The 19253-nt window shown below is 35.4% G+C and overlaps 2 protein-coding genes across 3 annotated transcripts; one reads left to right on the top strand and one right to left on the bottom strand.

The window, feature by feature from the left end:
* Nucleotides 1-1063: 1063 nt before the first annotated feature.
* LOC108339559 (rho GTPase-activating protein 5) lies at nt 1064-4865 on the bottom strand. 2 transcript variants are annotated; one of them, XM_052877534.1, is made up of 6 exons: nt 4788-4865; nt 3994-4387; nt 3051-3171; nt 2716-2835; nt 2359-2589; nt 1064-1826 (listed from the first exon to the last, which is right to left on the bottom strand). In XM_052877534.1, the coding sequence occupies exons 2-6, from the start codon at nt 4377-4379 to the stop codon at nt 1287-1289; spliced, it is 1398 nt and encodes a 465-aa protein (XP_052733494.1). In that variant the 5' UTR covers nt 4380-4387; nt 4788-4865; the 3' UTR covers nt 1064-1286. The 2 variants fall into 2 exon arrangements, with proteins under 2 accessions (XP_052733494.1, XP_017432190.1); XM_017576701.2 differs by lacking the exon at nt 4788-4865 and having other exon boundaries at nt 3994-4743.
* A 1910-nt stretch (nt 4866-6775) lies between these two features.
* LOC108339965 (sugar transport protein MST6) lies at nt 6776-10295 on the top strand. Its single transcript, XM_017577196.1, has 4 exons — nt 6776-7254; nt 7375-8596; nt 9354-9766; nt 9907-10295. The coding sequence occupies exons 2-4, from the start codon at nt 8584-8586 to the stop codon at nt 9991-9993; spliced, it is 513 nt and encodes a 170-aa protein (XP_017432685.1). The 5' UTR covers nt 6776-7254; nt 7375-8583; the 3' UTR covers nt 9994-10295.
* The last annotated feature ends 8958 nt before the right edge of the window (nt 10296-19253 follow it).

Genomic DNA, 19253 nt, shown 5'->3' on the forward strand with positions numbered 1-19253 from the left:
GTAGGAAAAAAAATTGGTCTCTTTAAATTTTTGGCAATTACTTCCTGCTGGCCTATGAAATTTCTTTCTGCAACCCATCGAATGTATGAATTGACAAAACAGACTATTTAATCTTAGAATTTTGTTCCCTTCTTCTTCACCGATTCAGTGCACCCCTTCCCCTTCGAGACTTCATGTTGGTTTTGTGTCTTTCTAATATCCTCCTCCGAAAGTTGTGTCTCATTGGTCCCATCTCAGACTCATATTATACAATGTTTCTTTTTCTTTATAAGTAACAAGAGATTTTAAAGGAAGATACTTATACAAGTTACTTGAAAATTTGAATACAATATAAAGGATAAACAAACTGTGGCCTTTTATGAAGTGAAATAACCATGAAAGCACAAATTAGAACAAAATAGAAACTATAGAAAAGGAACACTTAGGTTGACACTATATAGAAGTTGTTATAGCAAGTCAAACATAGCTTGGTTGGCATCAATACATAATTAATGAATGTTTCTAACCTTATACAAGTTACTCATGTTAGAGAGAAAGGGAATTCATGATCCCTAGTTATTCACATTGTTGGTCCAAAGACCATGATGCAGGAAAAGTAAAACTGTTCATTTCTCACTCAATACCCTGGTAAAAGCGTAAAATTTTTCTTCCGTGGGTCCTACCATTCCTATGATTTTTCCTACTTTGAAAATGAGAATTCCATTCTACAGTTCTAAATTGATAATCTCACATGAGTTGAAAGGGGGAATCATGAGTTATGATTGTCTTGTATGTAAACTCTAGAGGCATGATGAATCAAAATACTGTAGTCAGCTTTTAAGAAACCAATGTGTCTGCAATCATTGCATTATTTCCAAAGAAAAGTTGAGGTTCAACAGCAAGATTGATGGTTAGGTAAGCATTTCCATGGTAAACTCTGCATAACTTTTTATTTTATTATTATTGTGAGAACTGAGTTTGGTCTTAATTATCATACCATATTTGCACCTTAGTATTACCAAACTGATAGAACAAGAATCCAGATGATGCTATTTATTTATACATTGCAACATTGACAGATGAATGGCCTGCAATTCAGGAATAATTACGAGAAGTTGAGAACACAAATAAACACTTACTAGGAACTGTTATTTCGGTACAATGTAAGTGAGATTCTAGAATCCACCAAGCTAAACAAACAGAGAAAATAAAACTTGAACCACTTCACAAACTTGTACATGAAACAAACTTCAATTACAATGCACAATGTCAGAATCAAACTGAATTCCATCACAGGGATGATTCTTTCACCGCCAGGCTTCTATTCGCTCTGATCTTGAATCTATGCGGCTCAGATTACTGATACCCTTTTTCTCAGCAGACACTGTTGCATGGATCACAGGTTGTTGCAGGCCTCTGGTTTTTTTGGACCCCATTTTAGCAATAGAATCACTTGATTGTCCACTCTTACTCTTTCCAAGGTTTCCTTTGGTTGGAAACTCACAAAGCAATTCCTCCTCAAAATCCAGATTCTCAGAAGAGCCTATCAAACTGCCACATTCTCCTATAGTTGAATATTTGTTTTGGAAAGATTCAGGGGAACATTCTGATACCTTTTTCTCAGAAACAAAGGTTTCTCCAGACTCTTCACTTTCAGGGCCAACATCATCTTGCTGGCAGGACTCCAGAAGACTGTGATCCCCATTCTCATCAGAAGGCTCTAAGCAAAACCCAGGAGACGATTCTACCACACAATCCTTTCTCTCTCGCAGCGTCCTTAATACAAGTGTCTTCAGGAAATTCATCACTTGAACTGCATACATCAATGCAGTCAAAGGGTCTGCCATCTGCAACCAAAAAGATTGAATTCTGTGATTGAAACCTCTACTATAGTAAGATACATCAACCATACTATCAGGACTTCACTTCAGGTTAAAGTATTGTCACAAATCACAATGACCCTGTAATGTTTCTAGACACAAAAAGGCCTGATTGGAGAAAAGTTTTGCATAAACACTTCTAGGAAAGAAAAATGAAATCAGCTTCGCCATAAGCTAAAATCAGCTAATGAACAAGTTAAATATCAAATTTTGGACAAGCTAATAGGATATAGCTTCTACAAATTTAGTTCCTGCAAAAATTAATTTTAGCTGATTTGATCTTTCTTTCTTATTTTCCTCGCTTAGAAATACTTATGCAAAAGTTTCCCTAAACATATCCAAAGAACTAAAGCTTTCACAACTTCACCTATATACATGACCAATATCAAACAGATAGCACAAAAATAGTTTCACCATGAGAATAAAACTTGATTTGGGTTTCCAAGATGTCTACATGCAATGTTGTAAATTAGAGAATAAAAAAATAACTGGAACTCACATGGGTCATGTTTGGTGCAAAAACCATTGCAATGTTGCGTGCATTCATCTTATTCAGGCGTTCCTCTTGGACAACATCAGCCATCAGATTAATAGCCCAGTCCAAGAGGGATGCTTCAGTGTGAGGTAGCTGCCTAACCAGTTCTGCACAATCATCTTCAGTTTGGCATTGCATTACATGCTCTGGTGATAAAGAATCCAGAACACCAGTAGGCAGTTCCCTAAACCAAGCCTTGAAAATCACAAGAATGTCAAAATCAAATTATCAATGTAGTACATACACATACACCTCTGATCACACCAAAACAGATATCAGGGTATTTCCAAACATGTACCATGTTTCTTTTTTATATTATACCTTAATCAGTCCAGCTAAACAATGTATATCAACATCTTCTGGGACCAATCCCCTGTTCAATTGATCCCTAACATTCTCCTCTTGAGTATTGTCTGCATTAATTCTGAAAATCCCCTCTGCCTGCAAGGGTAAGTTCAATTGTTTAACTGAGAAGGAGCAGACATAGAGTCATTTTGTAAATTTAAATAGTGATCAAGTTTGTATAGAGTGGTGGATTACAAAGCAGGTGACATTTTTCGTTTTGGCATATTCTAAATTCTGCTCAGTTGTTTAATTCAATGTGATGATAAATTGTGAAAGAAGAATCAAAGCTGAGAAATATCTAGGTGATCAACCTGCAACCCTCCGAGAACATACAGATGCCTTTGCATTAGTAAAAGTATGGTTGGAACGCTGTTCCCTCTGGTGTCATAAGATAACTGCATGGATTCTGTTGAAACTCCAAAAACAGTTGCACTGCATGTGAAAACCAAAGCAAATACACCAAAAATCAGACAACATAATTGTTATTTCCATCATAAATCATGATAGAGACAAGTAACAAACTAAGTTGGCAGAGTTCTCAAATTTTCAAAGCAAACTTTTTATACATTGTGTCATATAACACGTGCAAGTAACAGTCAGAAATAATCCATCATAAAACATGCAACCCACAAATTTAAAATGCTTTTAAAGTGATTCAAAAACATTAATAAATGGTGCCGTAGACCCCTCTTTGAAGGATTCATACATGCAGAACCCTCCAATAGAGGATGAACCTATCATAACCACAAATCACAGCCCAAAAATCTTTTAGAGGCAGCGTTTCTTAGAGTTTCTCCCTCAGAGGCATTTCCAACACCACCCCAAGTAAGAAACATCAAATAACTCAATCGTGAACAGTAGAAATAGGCCAAAAAAGATCTACTAAGGTATTTTTCTCTAATTTTAACATTCAACTCACATTCTGTAAACATTGCTTAACTGTCAGGATCATATTTTATAATGATTGACATAAGAATCATATCTCTCCAATTTAAACAATTTATTCACATTCTACAATCATTGACTTGTGTATAAACAAATTGCAAGAGATTATTACCATAAATATATTGCACTTCTGGAATAATTTTACGAAAATGATTTCACTTTTTCCATAAATGCAATACTTTTTGAAAGATAGATGTCAGAAAATTTAAATTTTTTTATCCGACTAAATCTGAAGTAGTCAAAAGCAGCATGATAACATTATGACATAATAAGATAAATTAAAAAAGGAACAGTGTGGTAAGCACGTACCTAGCACTGGGAGACCTTGTGGAGACTTCTGGTTCGAACTCACGTGGCAAGCCCAAGAAGCCGTTGAACCTGTCGAAGGTGACATGCGCAACATGGCGCACGTTAGTAGGCCAGCCAATCTCCATGGTGCAGAGGTCACCTCTCCCCTCACTCTTGCAAGCAATCAACGATTTCCTCAAAAGGGTCACAAGAATGGCCAGCAGCGACAGCTCCTGCTGCGTCGTGTCTGTGACCCCGCGCGCCTCACAGTCGGTGACCGTAGCAAACCCCTCCACCACCGCAGACGAGGGTAGCGCCGTTTCTTGCTCGGCGGAGACAATCAGAATGCCGTCAGAGGAAGAAGCGGTTGGCGACGAAGAAGAGGAGAAATGAAGCACCTCGGTCATGACTCACACTGAAAAGGAAAAAGGATAAAAAAAAACTCACTTTTTTTTCTTGGAAGAGAAGAGAAGACCCTTAACCAGAATTAAAGAAAATGTTCGGTTTTGATAGACAAGTTGCTGTCTTTCTGGTGTTGGATCCAAGAAAAGTGTCCCCAACAATGTGGAACGTGAGTATCATTAACTGGGATTTTTTTTTTAATGTTGTTTATGTTGAAGTGTGTGTTTCTGAAGAAGTTGAAGAAAGATGATGATGGTGTGAGAAAAGTGGTGGGAAAGAAAAGAATTGAAGAGGGTGAAATTTTACAGCACAACAGTAGTTAAGAGCAATAATAGTGTTTGGTGGAGAGAAGGTGTGTGAGTTGTGTCATTTATCCAACTTTCATTTCACAAGAATCCAAAGCTCCACCACACCTGTAAAATCTGGTCTGCAATTTCCTTTCCATTGTCAATACCACAGAACTCATTATTTCATCGTTCAGTCAAAAGCGTAGTTAGCTGTGAGGATAACAAATAACAGAGTTATGTATTTATATTCAATTTATTAGCTGTAAATTAAATTTTAAAAAGATTTATTTTAGTAATTTAAATATTAAATATGCCTAAGGTAAAAAACTATTTATCCTATTATTCATATAACACTCCATGAGAGATTCAGTCTTATATAAGAATGTTTGTTGTATTTTATTTATATTTCATGTGTTTAGACAAATATAACTTTTAACAAATGTATTAAGTAATATAGATATAATAATGTACTTATATTAAAATTATTATAAAGATAAATCAGAAAGATGTACATCTATCCTACTAATTTAAATGTTAAAAAATTATTCTTCGTATGTGTCTTAATTCTTACACAATTTTTAAATTAGTATTTTTAATATAAAAATTTGGTGTAATTTTCATCAAACGTTTCACTATAAATAAATATGATTACATGTTTTTTTTTCAAATATTTTAAACATTGTGTTTTATTTTTAAATTAAGTGCGTATTTATTTCATTTCTAGTTATGTAAGACGTTTGCTTCCACAAACGACACGTACATACTATCTATCATAACATAATTTTTTAAAATAATTTAAAAACAAAAAATATATTTAATCTTTATAAATATATATATATATATATATATAAATTGTCAATTTAACTGTTAAATTATATTTTTTATATTATCATAACTATTTACTTAAAACTTTATTAAAATTGAACAGTATACAATGATTTACATTTTAGTATAATTTAAAATATGTTATATCAATTTTATTTTATATAAATAAAATATTAAATAATTTTATTTTATATTAATATAAAATTTTGTATATGTAACCAGAAATAAATAATCGACTATAGATTTTTAAAGCAACATAATTTAATTGAAAGATGTGTATAAATTTGATGTTACATTATTTAAATTATCTCTCTCTATTCTTTATATGATATCATTAATGAATAAATTTAAATGTGTATAACTAAAAGAAAATTCTGAGATAGTTTTAATAAATCTTCAAATAGATAAGTTAAATAAGAAGATAATATATTAAAAATAATTAAATAATTGTTTAAAACTAGTTTTAGACGTCAATTTTGTAAGAAAAAAGAAACAAAATAATATATTTGTTTAATCTGGTAAATAAAAGTAAATTAATCTTAATAAAAACAATCTATTTATATAAAAATATTGATTTAATTATTTAGAACATCCTTATTTTTACATGAATTTCTCAATTAGGTTTTCATATTCTAAAATCTCTGAATTAGGTTCCTGAATATGAAAAATTGAATCAGTTTAGACCTTGTCGTTAATTAGGTTGGTCGACGTTAAAAATTTGGATATGTAGCTTGGTGACATGAGCAAGTTGTTCTGACGTGGCATACATTGGTCGCTGAGTTAGCTTTCTTTTAAATAAGTTGGTGGTCGGCCAAGTGGTCGGCCAATCGGTCTGGTGGTCGGCCAATCAGTCTGATGGTCGGCCACTCAGTCTGATGGTCGGCCACTCGGTCTGGTAGTCGATCACTCAGCCTGGTGGTCGGCCAATCAGCCTGGTGGTCGGTCATTCGACCTGGTGGTCAGTCACTCGGCCTGGAGGTCGGCCACTCAGCCTGGTGGTCGGTCACTCGGGCTGGTGGTAGTAAAAAATCACATTTTTAACTCGCACATTACGCTTCGGTTTTTCCAAAACCGAAGCGTATCACAACGCGGTGGTAGTTTTGTAATTTTCAAACCACTATATGCCTCAGTTGTTAAATAACCGATGTCTAAACCGAATACTGCCCCAGTTGGCAGAATGAACCGAGATATATACCTTAGGTGAAAGAGATACTGCCTCGGTTGGTAGTGGACCGAGGCATATAAGGCTATTAAAACTTGGGCTTGGACCGTGCATATCTTCAGAAAACCTAGCACCTCTCCCATTTCCCTTTTATTTTTCTTGCTTCTTTCTCTTCTCTACGCTCCACTACCTACTTTAAGTGCCCCTGCTGCCATGCCGCTACCGGAAGCCACCACCACCTCATCCTGTGCGACGGCTCGAGCGCAACTTTCACCTCACCTGCTAGTGCGTCGCCTCTGGATTGAAGAGCAAGCGGTCCCGCCGTTGCCGGGAGCCACCACCACCATCACCACCATCTCAGATCTACAGATCTGAAGGCCCGACTTCCATCCCTAAAGACCCGTCTTCCATCCCCAACGTCCACAAGTTCCAAAAGCTCACCCGCAACATCTCCAAAGCCGATGCCTCTTCGCGGATTCGCGCCTGGGGAAGTGTCGTTCGCAACCTCACGTCTTCGCCGGGGCCAATCGTCGAAGCCACCGTTGCTCACGTTGGAGGAAGTCGCGCTGTGTACGATGGTTTGGCCGCTCCCTTTAGTACCCTAAGGTAATCTCCCTTGGTTTTTGCTTAAGGATTCAACTCCTTTGTTGGTGATTGAAGATGAACAGAGAGGCGTGAAGGCTTAATTTCATTATCTCATTTGGCTGTTGGCTCCATTTTACACAGGTGAAGAAGGAGCAGAGCACGGGCATTCTGGCATGTTTTGTTAGGGAGGAATTGAAGGAGAAAATTGTTTTGTGGTGTGTTCTGTGTAGTGTAGGTTGAAGGAGCAGAGCATGGCTTTTGTGGTGTGTTCTGTGTAGTGTAGGTTGAAGGGGGATGAACTTGCTAAGCAAAAACTGTTTCTTTTTCTTTTTATGTTACATGATTCTGTGATCTAAATATGATTCTACCCTGAATATGATATTTTCTTCTCTTTTTCTAGTTTGGGATAGAAGACTGACTTCAGATTTCTATGGAGTTGAGATCAAAAGAGATGCAACAGAGAAAATGACAATAAACTAATGTTAATCAAGTTTGTGGAAGGTGGATCTGATAAAGACCTGAAAAAACCTTATACCGCCTCAGTTCACCATACCTGAAACCAAAAGTCTCCCCCTCTAGCGCCTCGGTTTCATTTTAATCGAGGCAAAAGTGTACATCTTTTTTACTCGATTTGCAACCGAGGCAAAAAATGCGTTTATATATACCTCGATTGTAGAACCGGTACCAATAGGCCAAAATAACCGTTGTCTTTTTCTTTTATTCTTTTAATGTACTAGTGTAAAGTCACGCGGATTGTTTGTTCTCACTGTAATACTTTTTGGTGTGATATTGTTTGCACTCTCTTTGCATCAATTTATTCTTATTTTGGGAAAGCTTTTCAGAATGACAGATTCAAATGGAATCGTATTTGGCATCTATCTTTTAACTGCATTATATGGATTCATATTTGGTTATCATTTCGGTATATCAGGTATGTTAACATACTTATCTATCTTTCCATGGATTCTTGTTTCATTCATTACTCACATCAACATATGCAGGTGGCATGAGTTCTATGGATTCTTTTCTGAAAAAATTCTTCTATGAAGTGTATGAAAAGGAGAACAACATAAAACCCTCAAACGATCCGTATTGCAAATTTGACAGCCAAATATTGACATTATTCACATCATCTCTACATTTGGCTGCTTTGATTGGATCAATATTTGCATCCTTTGTCATTCGACTTTTTGGGAGACGCCCTCCCATGATATGTGGGGGTGCATTTTTTTTCTTGGGTGTAGGCTTTCTCACCTTTGCATTCTTTTTCCCAGATGGTGAATTAAATGGTTTTGCAAACTATGGTTGGGCGCTAATTGTCAGCCGCGTGTTATTTGGTTTAGGAATTGGATGTACTCATCAGGTAATACTATATATAAACTTTTATTCAGTTTTTCATATATTATACTTAATGACATACCATGATTATTAAAAATTGGTTTAAGATTTTTTTCTTATAAATAAATATTGTTTAATAATGTTTTAGAATTAAAATAATTTAAAATAAATATTGACACTATTTTTAAAATTAATAAACTTAATAGAAAAAATAAGTGTTGAGGTGATTACGTACCCTTTATAAAAAAACATTTTAATTGTAACTATATTACTATTATTGTATAATCAATGATAACAGTACATATGTTTATATATAGAGTTCTTATATTTTCTTCAAAAACATATTACTTGGATAAAAATATTATGATTTTATGTAGTACTTTCTTTCTCCAAACATAATTAACAGATTAGATATTTTTTAAATTTACAAACTTAGAAGGTAAATTATATGTTAACGTGATTTTTAATTAGTTAGGTTACATAGGATGAAAAAAGAAACATTTTAATTTTCATTATATTAAATATTACTTATGTTATGTGACATGATGATACAAAGTGTTTTTTTATATAGTCTTTGTCCATGTATATATATGAGGTTGCTCCATATCAACATAGAAGAGTTCTTAATATGATGTTCCAATTGGCAACTACTATTGGCATCTTTGTTGCAAATGTTATCAACTACATTGCTACGAAGAAGGAGAATGGAGAAGGGTGGGGTAATAGTTTACGCTTTGAAGTTTTTCCTATTATTTATGTTTTATTCACAATTTATCTTCCAGAATCACCAAATTCTTTGATTGAACGTGGTCTTCATGAGAAAGCTAAGAGGGAACTTATTGAGATTCGAAACACTACAGATGTGGAGGAGGAGTTTAACGATCTTGTGGCAGCAAATGAATGCTCCAAAACAATGAAAGACCCTTGGATCTCTTTATTAAAGAGACAGTACAGACCCCAACTCACATTTGTCATAATCATTCCCTTGTTTCAGCAACTCACTGGCATAAATGTGATTATATTGTATGCTCCTATTTTGTTCAAGACCATTGGTTTTGGAGCCCATGCTTCTCTCATGTATGCCATGATAATTGGAGGTTGCAACGTAATTGCCACTCTTGTCTCCATATTCACCATTAACAAGTTCGGTAGACGAACTCTTTTCTTAGGAGGAATACAAATGTTTATTTTCCAGGTAACCTATTTTCTTAACACTCTTTTAATGTTATTTTACTAGTATAATGTGATTAAATTGTTTGTTGTTTTGATTTGGTTTTGCGTAGATCTTAATATCCTAAGCAATTGCATGTAAATTCGGACTTGATGGAAATGTAGGAATGTTGCCAAAGTGGTATGCTATTGCGGTTGTGTGTGGCATATGCGTGTACGTGGCGGGATTTGCATGGTGTTGGGGTCCTCTAGGATGGTTGGTTCCAAGTGAGATTTTTTCATTTGAAGTGCGTTCGGTTACACAAAGCATCAATGTCTTTGTGAATATGATATCCACCTTTGTCATTGCGCAAATTTTCACTACCATGCTTTGTCTCATGAAGTTTGGATTGTTCATTTTCTTTGCATGTTTGCTCATTTTGATGAACACATTCATTTACAAACTTCTACCAGAGACTAAAGACATTTCCATTGAAGAAATGCATGTTATATGGCAGAGTCATCCTTATTGGAAGAAGTTTGTTAAATCAATTGATGTCACTATTAGTGATGAGTGTTAGGAGACTATTCTTATACTTAATTTTTTTTAATATAAACTACTTTTAATAGTTTAGTACAAAATACGTATTTTTTTAGTTCCAATTTTTTAACATTTGCATGCATGCGTGGAACCTTTTAGTTGTTCATTTGAATCGTTAGCTTTTGTATACTAATTTTTTTAAATAGGAACATATTAAGATAAAATTATATTTATATATAGAAAGAGAGAAGCAGTCCCCTCATCATCCGCGAATGGGCTCTCACTAACCCTTGTGAATGACATAGACCAGGAGTTTGTCTCCAACAATTTCTCAATTAGTTTATTCATCCTAGACCACCATATCAACAAAAGAACATTTAAAATCTTTCTAATGTGTATAAAACAAAAAATAAAAGGAAAAACACATCACCACTGTATCTAAAAAGTCAAATACAAGGTTTGAATCTACAACACTTCTAAGAGGTATTGCATCACTTGCCAACAAACTCTTCATATGTGATGATGACAAACTTTCCTTTATCATTATATACTTTGTGTTGATCAAGTCATCAGATTGTGTAAAACAATAAAATATTTTTCTCCCTTTTTATATCATCAAATCTAATTATATGTTAATGAAAAAGAATGAAGCAATTAAAAAAATCACCAACATTTTCATTAATGAATGAGATTATAAAACATGACATTAAATAAATGAATTCACATTACATTGGAACCAATATGACAAACTTTCCTTTATCATTATATACTTTGTGTCGATGAAGTTTTCAGGTTTTGTAAAGCAATAAAATATTTTTCTCCCTTTTGATATCACCAAATATAATTATATGCTAATGAAAAAGAATGAAGCAAAGAAAAAATTACACAACATTGTCATTAATGAATGAGACTACAAAATACAACATTCAATAAATAAACTCATACATTACATTGAAAACTTCAATAATAGACAAACTCAAATTGCATTAAACCAAGGAAACATTAGAGCAATACATAGAACACACTCAAAGCTTGGAAAACCAATTAACTCTGGTTCTCAAGAATTGCCTGTCTTGTTGAAGGACAAGCGAAAACTCAAGAAGAATTAACTATCTTGTGCTGAAGGATAATGGAAAACACAAGATTGCACTATTAGTTTTCAAAATCTTAAGCAGCAAATTGTTGAGATCAAGGAATAAATTGCACAACTTCAATTAGCAAGAAATAATTAGTTTTCTATGCTTTGAGTGAATTCAATGCGTTGCTCTAATATGTCTAATCCACTAATGAATATGTTTTGTTTTGTGACAACTTTTTTTAAATGCTTCAATTTTTTCCCCTTCTTACATTTGATGATGATGTTAGAGGGAAGAAAAAGTTTCTCTTTTGTTAGATTTAACAGACTAAAAGACAGAAGGGTAACAGGTGGGGGTTGTCTGGTTTAATCCATTAAATCAGCTTGATCAAATAATGAATGTATTAAAATTACTTTAATATATAAACATGCACGAGGCTTTGTTCCTTCAGAAGTCACAGAGCATTTTAACATTAAATTCGACAGCCAACAACTATTAAAGGTTTGAAAACTCCCTTTTCTCCACATAAAATCGTTTTCACAGAAAGATCAACGATATTTTTGAGAGAAATCAAGTTCTTACACAGTGGTTTAACATCTTTTCAAAAGTATATCAAGAAAGTTTTGTGGATCAAGATGAAAGAAGTTCAACATTCCTATGAAAGATTAGTGTTTTGCTTATGAAGGTTTACTCAGATGATACTCTAAACTTTTTCTTTTGCATGGTGGGTTTGTAAATCTTTCAGACGGGATGTGTTAAAGTGTATAACTCATGTTAGATTTTCATAAGTGAATCTGAAAGTGTTCTTTTGGGGTTCAAGAAACTTTCGTAGTTAAACTTTCTATCTAAGTTTGCATGTGAAGTGTGTTTACAAACTTTTAAAAATTTGGTGGAATCCTAATCAATTGATTGAAAGACTAGATGGGTTAAAAGTGAAACAGTATACAAATCTCGTTATGTTACTTTCTCTTTACCCCTTGAACTCATAAGTTTGGGGCATATGACATGTTTTCTAAAAAATGTGAAGATTTTTAAACCTGATACAGCAATAGCTGAAAGTGCGTATTGATTTGAAGACCTCGTCGTACCTTACAATCTTATAAAAGACAAGTTCTTCGTTTATCATTGAAACCATTTGACTCAAAGCAAATAATTCTCAGTAAATTTCAAACCCAATTGAGTTCAACCCCCTCCCCCTCTTGCTGGACCATTTTTCTTATAAAAGAGAAGTTCTTCGTTTATCATTGGAACATTTTCAGTTAAAGTTATAGATCCGGTTCCAGTTCCCCACAGACCAGCCAAGACACAAGAAAGACCTTCAACGCCAATTCCTCGACTAAGAACTCCTGTAGTCGGCGGTCTGGATGCAACCAATAACGAAGATGCATGGTATGTGCCAACCTGCAAAGATTAAAGTAAACAAATATCAATGACACGGTACAATGATTTCTTACAATCCTGCATACAGAAAAAAATACAAGTAACATATAATTTTACTTGAGATATTATACCGTTGTTCTCAACTAGAGCAACACATATTTTTATTTGATAACCACCTTGCAGCATCAGAATTCTTAAAACTTTATCAATTAAATAGTTATTGTCATTGATGTAGTAATTTCCTAAGTCTTGAGATAGAACAATGCAATATTACTCACCTTACACTTGGTGTTTACTTGATGTTAATAGATAATGGGCAGTGATCATATAAATTATAACAAGTTGAAAATCATGAATTTTAAGTTTGGATCCCATAATGTGTAATTTCAATAGCAAAAGTTTTTCACCTTTATTGACGAAGTTTTCAGTTAAAAATTAACTTACAATAGCATATGCAAGGTTCACATTTTGCCATTCAAAGGAGCATTTTTATTAAATGTATATCATAGTAGTAGGTGCAAATCCAAGAAAAAGAATGGTCTTGTAATATACAATACAACCAGAACAAAGTTATGAAGTTGGTAGTAGATACAAATCACAATTTCCCATCAAAGCCTGTACCACGTCAAAGAAAAAGAGAAGCCTTATTGTGAAAGGAAACAAGAGAAGAAAGGAAAAAAAAAATACTTTCATAAAAACTTAAATTTAAAAAAAAAAAGGGTTTTATTTGCTTAAGTTCGGTTGCAGTAGCAACGAGGTAGCAGATTTATTATTTTAAAAGTCCTATTATCAAGGAGATATTTTAGTTTTTCGGTTTAGGGGCTGATTTTAATTTTTTATTTGAAGTTCTGTAAGTGGCTATTTAATAGCCTTTATCTCAATCAATGAAGTAGCACATATTTTACACAGAAAATATATTTTTGTGCGTGAGGTTATTTTAACAAGGTGGTATCAGAGTTTCATGATCCGAATATCGAGAGAAGAAAAAAATAGAAGGAAAGAGTGAAACACTGTGAGGGAAAAAGTGAGTGTTTGTTTTTTTTGAGAGATGGCAAAGGTAGTCAACGGAATAAGTGTGTCACAATTGTCGGAAAAGATCAATTACGACAATTGGTCTTTGCAGATGAAGGTTCTTCTTGGATCCCAAGATGTCTGGAACATAGTGGAGGATGGGTACAATAAACCCGTGCATGATGAGCATCAGACAGTGAACCAGATTGGTGCATTGAAAAAGACACGAGTGAAAGACGGATCGACTTTGTACTTTTTGTATAATGCAATGGATGAATCTGGATTCGAGAAAATAGCTAATGCAAAGTCAGCAAAAGAAGCATGGGAAATTTTGAAGGTGGCATACAAAGGAGATACTCGCGTGAAGAAAGTTCGAGTTCAAGCCCTCAGAAGAGAGTTTGAACATATGGAGATGGATGAAAAGGAAGGAGTTGTTGAGTTTATAGCTCGAGTGCAGAAGATGGTCAGCCAACTCGGAATGAACGAAGAAGAGGTGCCTCCTAACCAGGTTGCGGAAAAGATCTTGAGAAATCAGACAGATGATTTTGAAAGTATCGTAGTCACTATTGAAGAGACAAAAGATTTGTCAACTCTCACTGTGGAGGAGTTAGTTGGGTCATTAAAGACCCACAAATTGAGGAAGAAGAAAAAAAAGAAGGAACCTGATGATCAAGCACTACAAGCAAAGTTTGACTCGAATGGAGCTCGGAATACTCAGAGCGGAGGTCCTAGAGGCAGAGAACGAGGAGGCCGAGGACAAGGACGAGGTGGATGTGGTAGAGGCAATGAAGAGAGAATCGATCAACAGTATTGGCATTACTGAGGAGATCGGTCAGAAGTGGAATGTTTTAAGTGTGGCAAGCATGGCCATTATGGATATGAATGTAGATCAATGAAGTGCTACAATTGTGGTAAGCTCGGTCACATTGTTAAATATTGTCGAGCCGAGAAGAAAAGTGAGAGAAACCTTCTTACAAAAGAAGATGACGAAGAAGTGATGGGGGTTCTGTTGAGTGTCGAATTTTCAAAGAACTCGACAATGCTCATGAAGTGCTCAGAAACGAAGTTGGAGAACTCGGATATTGGACCATGCTTGAAATCAAAGTTTGAGGAGATTTATACCAACTCGGTATGGTATTTAGATACTGGAGCAAGTAACCACATGTGTCGAAACGAGAGTTTCTTTGATAAACTCACCAAGGCGGAGGCCGAATTTGTGTCTTTCGGAGATGACTCCAAGATGGCCGTGAAGGGGCGTGGAACAATCTGGCATATGCAGAAGGATGGACGAGTTGGAGAGATTAGGAACGTTTACTATGTTCCCGAGTTAAAGACCAATATTTTAAGCATGAGTCAGATAATTGAAAAAGGTAATTCTATTTTTATCAAAGACCAGGTATTGTATTTAAAGGATAAACATAGTCGTCTAGCAGCCAAAGTAAAAGCAAAGAAAAACCGATTGTATGAACTGCAACTGAAGATCTTGTAGAAAAGGTGTTTGAAGCAAGATATGACTAGCAAGAGCTCGGATAACTCCACTGATGAGGTAAATATAACATGTTTGTTAATAGGTTCAGAAGATATAAAATTTGAAGAAGTTGTGCTAGATGAAAGATGGAAGAAAGTAATGGATAGGAGATCAGCTCAATTGAAAAAAATGAAACGTGGGAGCTGACAGATTTATCCACAGGTGTTCGGCCAATTGGTAAAAGTATAACAGAAAGTATACATCCTTATGTTGTGATGATACACTCAATTACTGTAGATAGAGATGCTAACTTTTGTTGGTAGTGTTTATCAATAACAGTAGAGGTTTGTGCTTGCTTATCAATATCAGTAGACGTTTGTTCTTGATGATGGCAAGAGAAGCTTGCTCTTGAGGTATGCCCTTGAATTTTACCCTCTTATTCCCATTATCTCAGTACAATATGTAATGAAGTACTAGAAAGTTGAAAGTACTTAATCCATGGGTCATCAAAGCATTGCTCTGCATTTATTTTATGATCGGATCTGTTCAATGATCTAGGACTGACTTGTTTTCCCATTTACACACAAAGAAAGGAACTCTAAAATGGCAGTCAATGCATATGCCCAACCCCATTTAGGGCCTACATGGACTAGTTTGGTTAGTAAGCTCCTTCTAGGAGAGAAAAAATAAGAGGAATTTGTAAGATAAAATGAACTTGTGCGTAAGTTAATTTGTAGAGGTCCTTTTATATAACTTTTCTAAATTTCTATTTTTAACTTATGTGTAAGTTAATTTATTTTTTTCTTATTTTTCTCTCTTGCAAACAAGGACTTACGGAGTAATTCATTTAAAGATACCAATGTTACTTTTGAAGTACAATTATGGATAAACAATCAATAAATTTAACCCGGGAGGAAACTTGTAATGGGATATAGAGCACTGTTAGAAAAGCTGGTTGGACCATGTGGTTAGCTGTTAGGAGTTGTCTTTCCAACCACAATCACCTAGTTTCAAAACCTGCAACCAGAGGGAGAACACATTATAAAAAAGAAAAATTCACTACCTCTTTATTTGGAAATTTCAATTTTGTGTATGGTAATATATTCAGAATAAATTATAAAATCGTAGCATGAAGGGTGTATTGTACATACATTGATATGGATATACTTGGCTACTCATTAAACAGCCATAAAAAAATACTGTCATCAAGTTCTTAAGTTAATTAGTCTATTACTGAACCTAGGTACAGTCTGATAAAATACTACCATTGTTATGTAACTTGATTACTATTTGCCAGTGCTAGAAAATGGTGCATCATATGTTGTATGAGTCAATGAAATGTAATTCTAGATAAGTTCTCATAAGGAGAAAGGAACAACATGCTTTTTTTGACAATTGGTAATTGGCATAATTATTGCCAGGAAAAAGAATTCCTATGTGGATGACTTTTTATCTATGTAAATTATCTGCCAAAAATTGTCCTCCCTAATATGTGGATGCATTTGTTTGTCTATTAATACATGCTTTGAACTAAATGGTAACTGTTAGAATATTTACCTTATTTATCATGATTATATTATGTCTAGGGTTACTCTATTTATCATGATTATATTGTGTTTAGGATTATCCTATTTATCATGATTATATTGTATCTAGGTTACCCTATTTATCATGATTATATTGTGTCTAGGTTACCCTGTCATGATTATATTGTGTCTAAGGTTACCCTAATTATCATGTATTCTTGTATCAATTTATTTTTATAAATAGAAGATTATGAGAGGGATCAATCAAGCCCTCAAGAATTATTTTACAGTTTCAATCTCAAGTTAGTATCAGAGCAGGTTGTGTGAGTCGCTTCCTACTCTGTCTTTGTTGCCGCCGGTGGCCAGCGCCGCCACCGGCGGCCTTAAAAATTTCATCTTTTCTTAAATACCTTAATATGCAGTTCTGATCTGGTTTCTATCTAGTCTCCAAACCCTAGTTGCTGTCCGCAATCGTCTGGCACGGTTTGCCGTTGTCTGGTGTCGTTTGCCGTTGTCTGGCGTCGTTTTCCGTTGTCCATTTGGCACTATTTTTCCACTGTGAGGAGTTGTCCACATAAGTTTGTCACCATCAACCTCTATTTACTGTCATTCCGACGTCATCCGCTAATGCTCGCCACCGCCACAGTTTAGTCCGACGACCAATGGATCTGGATCGCCTCCTTGAGCCATGGTCAACCTTGCCTGTGTCGAGGGCTAGTTCTCATCCAAGCATCGCCACGTGCGCCACGTGCGCCACATCTGTTCAACCTCTGTCGCCGCTCCCGTCTCGTTTTCTCTGACAAAGTTAGGGGTTTTGTGCGCATCGAGGAGCGTGACCCATCCCTGGTTGTCGTTGCCATTCGTCTTGCTAGACCAAAAGAAAAAATAATCTTTGTTTCAGCATTGTTCCTTAGCGTCTTTCATGTGTTTAGCTTTGCATATTGTAGCCGCTATGATTCCTGATGGAGAGTCATTGCTATTAGCTGGTTAACACCAAGGAATTTCAACACCAAAGTCATAAATTTGAGGTTCCTCATGGCATGAGGGGAGTCTATTTATGGAAAGATTTAGAATCTAAGTCAAACAATTTCACCGTCCCTTGCCAGATCTGTTTTTGGATCCTTTGATGAATAAAGGAGACCATTATGATCTTCCACCTTCATGATTTGTCATCGGCGCATTGTCATTTCCATCGTTTGTCTTGAGGGGAGTATGTTTTCAGCCATTGCAATATGTTTCCAGCCATTACAATATGTTTCCAGCCATTGCATGCCCCATTAGTCAGTGATGGCAGTCCCTACAGTTTTGTCGCTTCCCGCCATTACCTCGTTAGTTAGTGATGACAATTTAGTCCCCGCAGGCTCTATCAATTAGTGATGACAATTTAGTCCCTGCAGGCCCCATCAGTCAGTAATGGCAATTTAGTCCCTACAGTGAGGGGAGTATGTTTCCAACCACTACAGGCCCCATCAGTCAGTGATGGCAATTTAGTCCCTGCAAGCTCCATCAGTCAGTGATGACAATTTAGTCCCTGCAGGCCCTATCAGTCAGTGATGGCAATTTAGTCCCTGCAGGCCCCATCAGTCAGTAATGACAATTTAGTCCCTGCAGTGAGGGGAGTATGTTTCAGCCACTAGTCAGAGGCCCCCAACTAGTCAGAGATGACAGTCCCTGCTTTCAGCCACTACAGGCCCCAATTAGTCAAAGATGACACTCCTGTAGTTTTGTCACTTCCAGCCACTATAGGCCTCATCAGATGGCAGTCCCTGCATTTTTGTCGCTTTTAGCCATGCAGGCCCCATCCTTACTTGATGGCAATCCAGTCTCTGCAGTTTATCGTTGTCTACCACTCATCATTCACTTTTGATGGAAATCAACTTGTTAAAGTCATCCTACTTGAAGGTTCATGGTGCTAGATGAAGTTTCGTGGTTGTCCAATATTATTCTCCATAAGCTTCTCTTTGGTTATGCTGGTTTGTGAGTCCAATTTTGTTTATAGTCATTCTCTCTTGACGATTTGAAGCATATGTACATCTTATTCGAAGCCAGAGTTACCACGTCTATTGCCTCGACATTTTAGACAAGTTGATTTTGTTGGACTGAGTTTATTTATTCCAAGCATGACACATACAATTTGTATGCTCCAGCTTGAGGGGGAGTGTTAGAATATTTACCTTATTTATCATGATTATATTATGTCTAGGGTTACTCTATTTATCATGATTATATTGTGTTTAGGATTATCTTATTTATCATGATTATATTGTATCTAGATTACCCTATTTATCATGATTATATTGTGTCTAGGTTACCCTGTCATGATTATATTGTGTCTAAGGTTACCCTAATTATCATGTATTCTTGTATCAATTTATTTTTATAAATAGAAGATTATGAGAGGGATCAATCAAGCCCTCAAGAATTATTTTACAGTTTCAATCTCAAGTGTAACTATATACTGAACTTTAGGATCCTCGATCAGAAACAGAGCAAGATGCAGGCTCATGGGATACCAAAACAAGTGGCTCAAT

The sequence above is a fragment of the Vigna angularis genome, chromosome 5, assembly GCF_016808095.1.
Source record: "Vigna angularis cultivar LongXiaoDou No.4 chromosome 5, ASM1680809v1, whole genome shotgun sequence".
NCBI lineage: Eukaryota > Viridiplantae > Streptophyta > Magnoliopsida > Fabales > Fabaceae > Vigna > Vigna angularis.

Bases quoted from the DNA above. Each gene is read 5' to 3' on its own strand.
- LOC108339559 (XM_052877534.1), bottom strand. From the start codon at position 4,379: ATGACCGAGGTGCTTCATTTCTCCTCTTCTTCGTCGCCAACCGCTTCT. The intron at 2,836-3,050 runs GTTGATCACCTA...TTACCCTTGCAG, and splicing joins ATGTTCTCGGAGGGTTGCAG to GCAGAGGGGATTTTCAGAAT. The intron at 1,827-2,358 runs GTGAGTTCCAGT...TTTTGGTTGCAG, and splicing joins TTGCACCAAACATGACCCAT to ATGGCAGACCCTTTGACTGC.
- LOC108339965 (XM_017577196.1), top strand. The intron at 9,767-9,906 runs GTAACCTATTTT...ATGGAAATGTAG, and splicing joins TACAAATGTTTATTTTCCAG to GAATGTTGCCAAAGTGGTAT.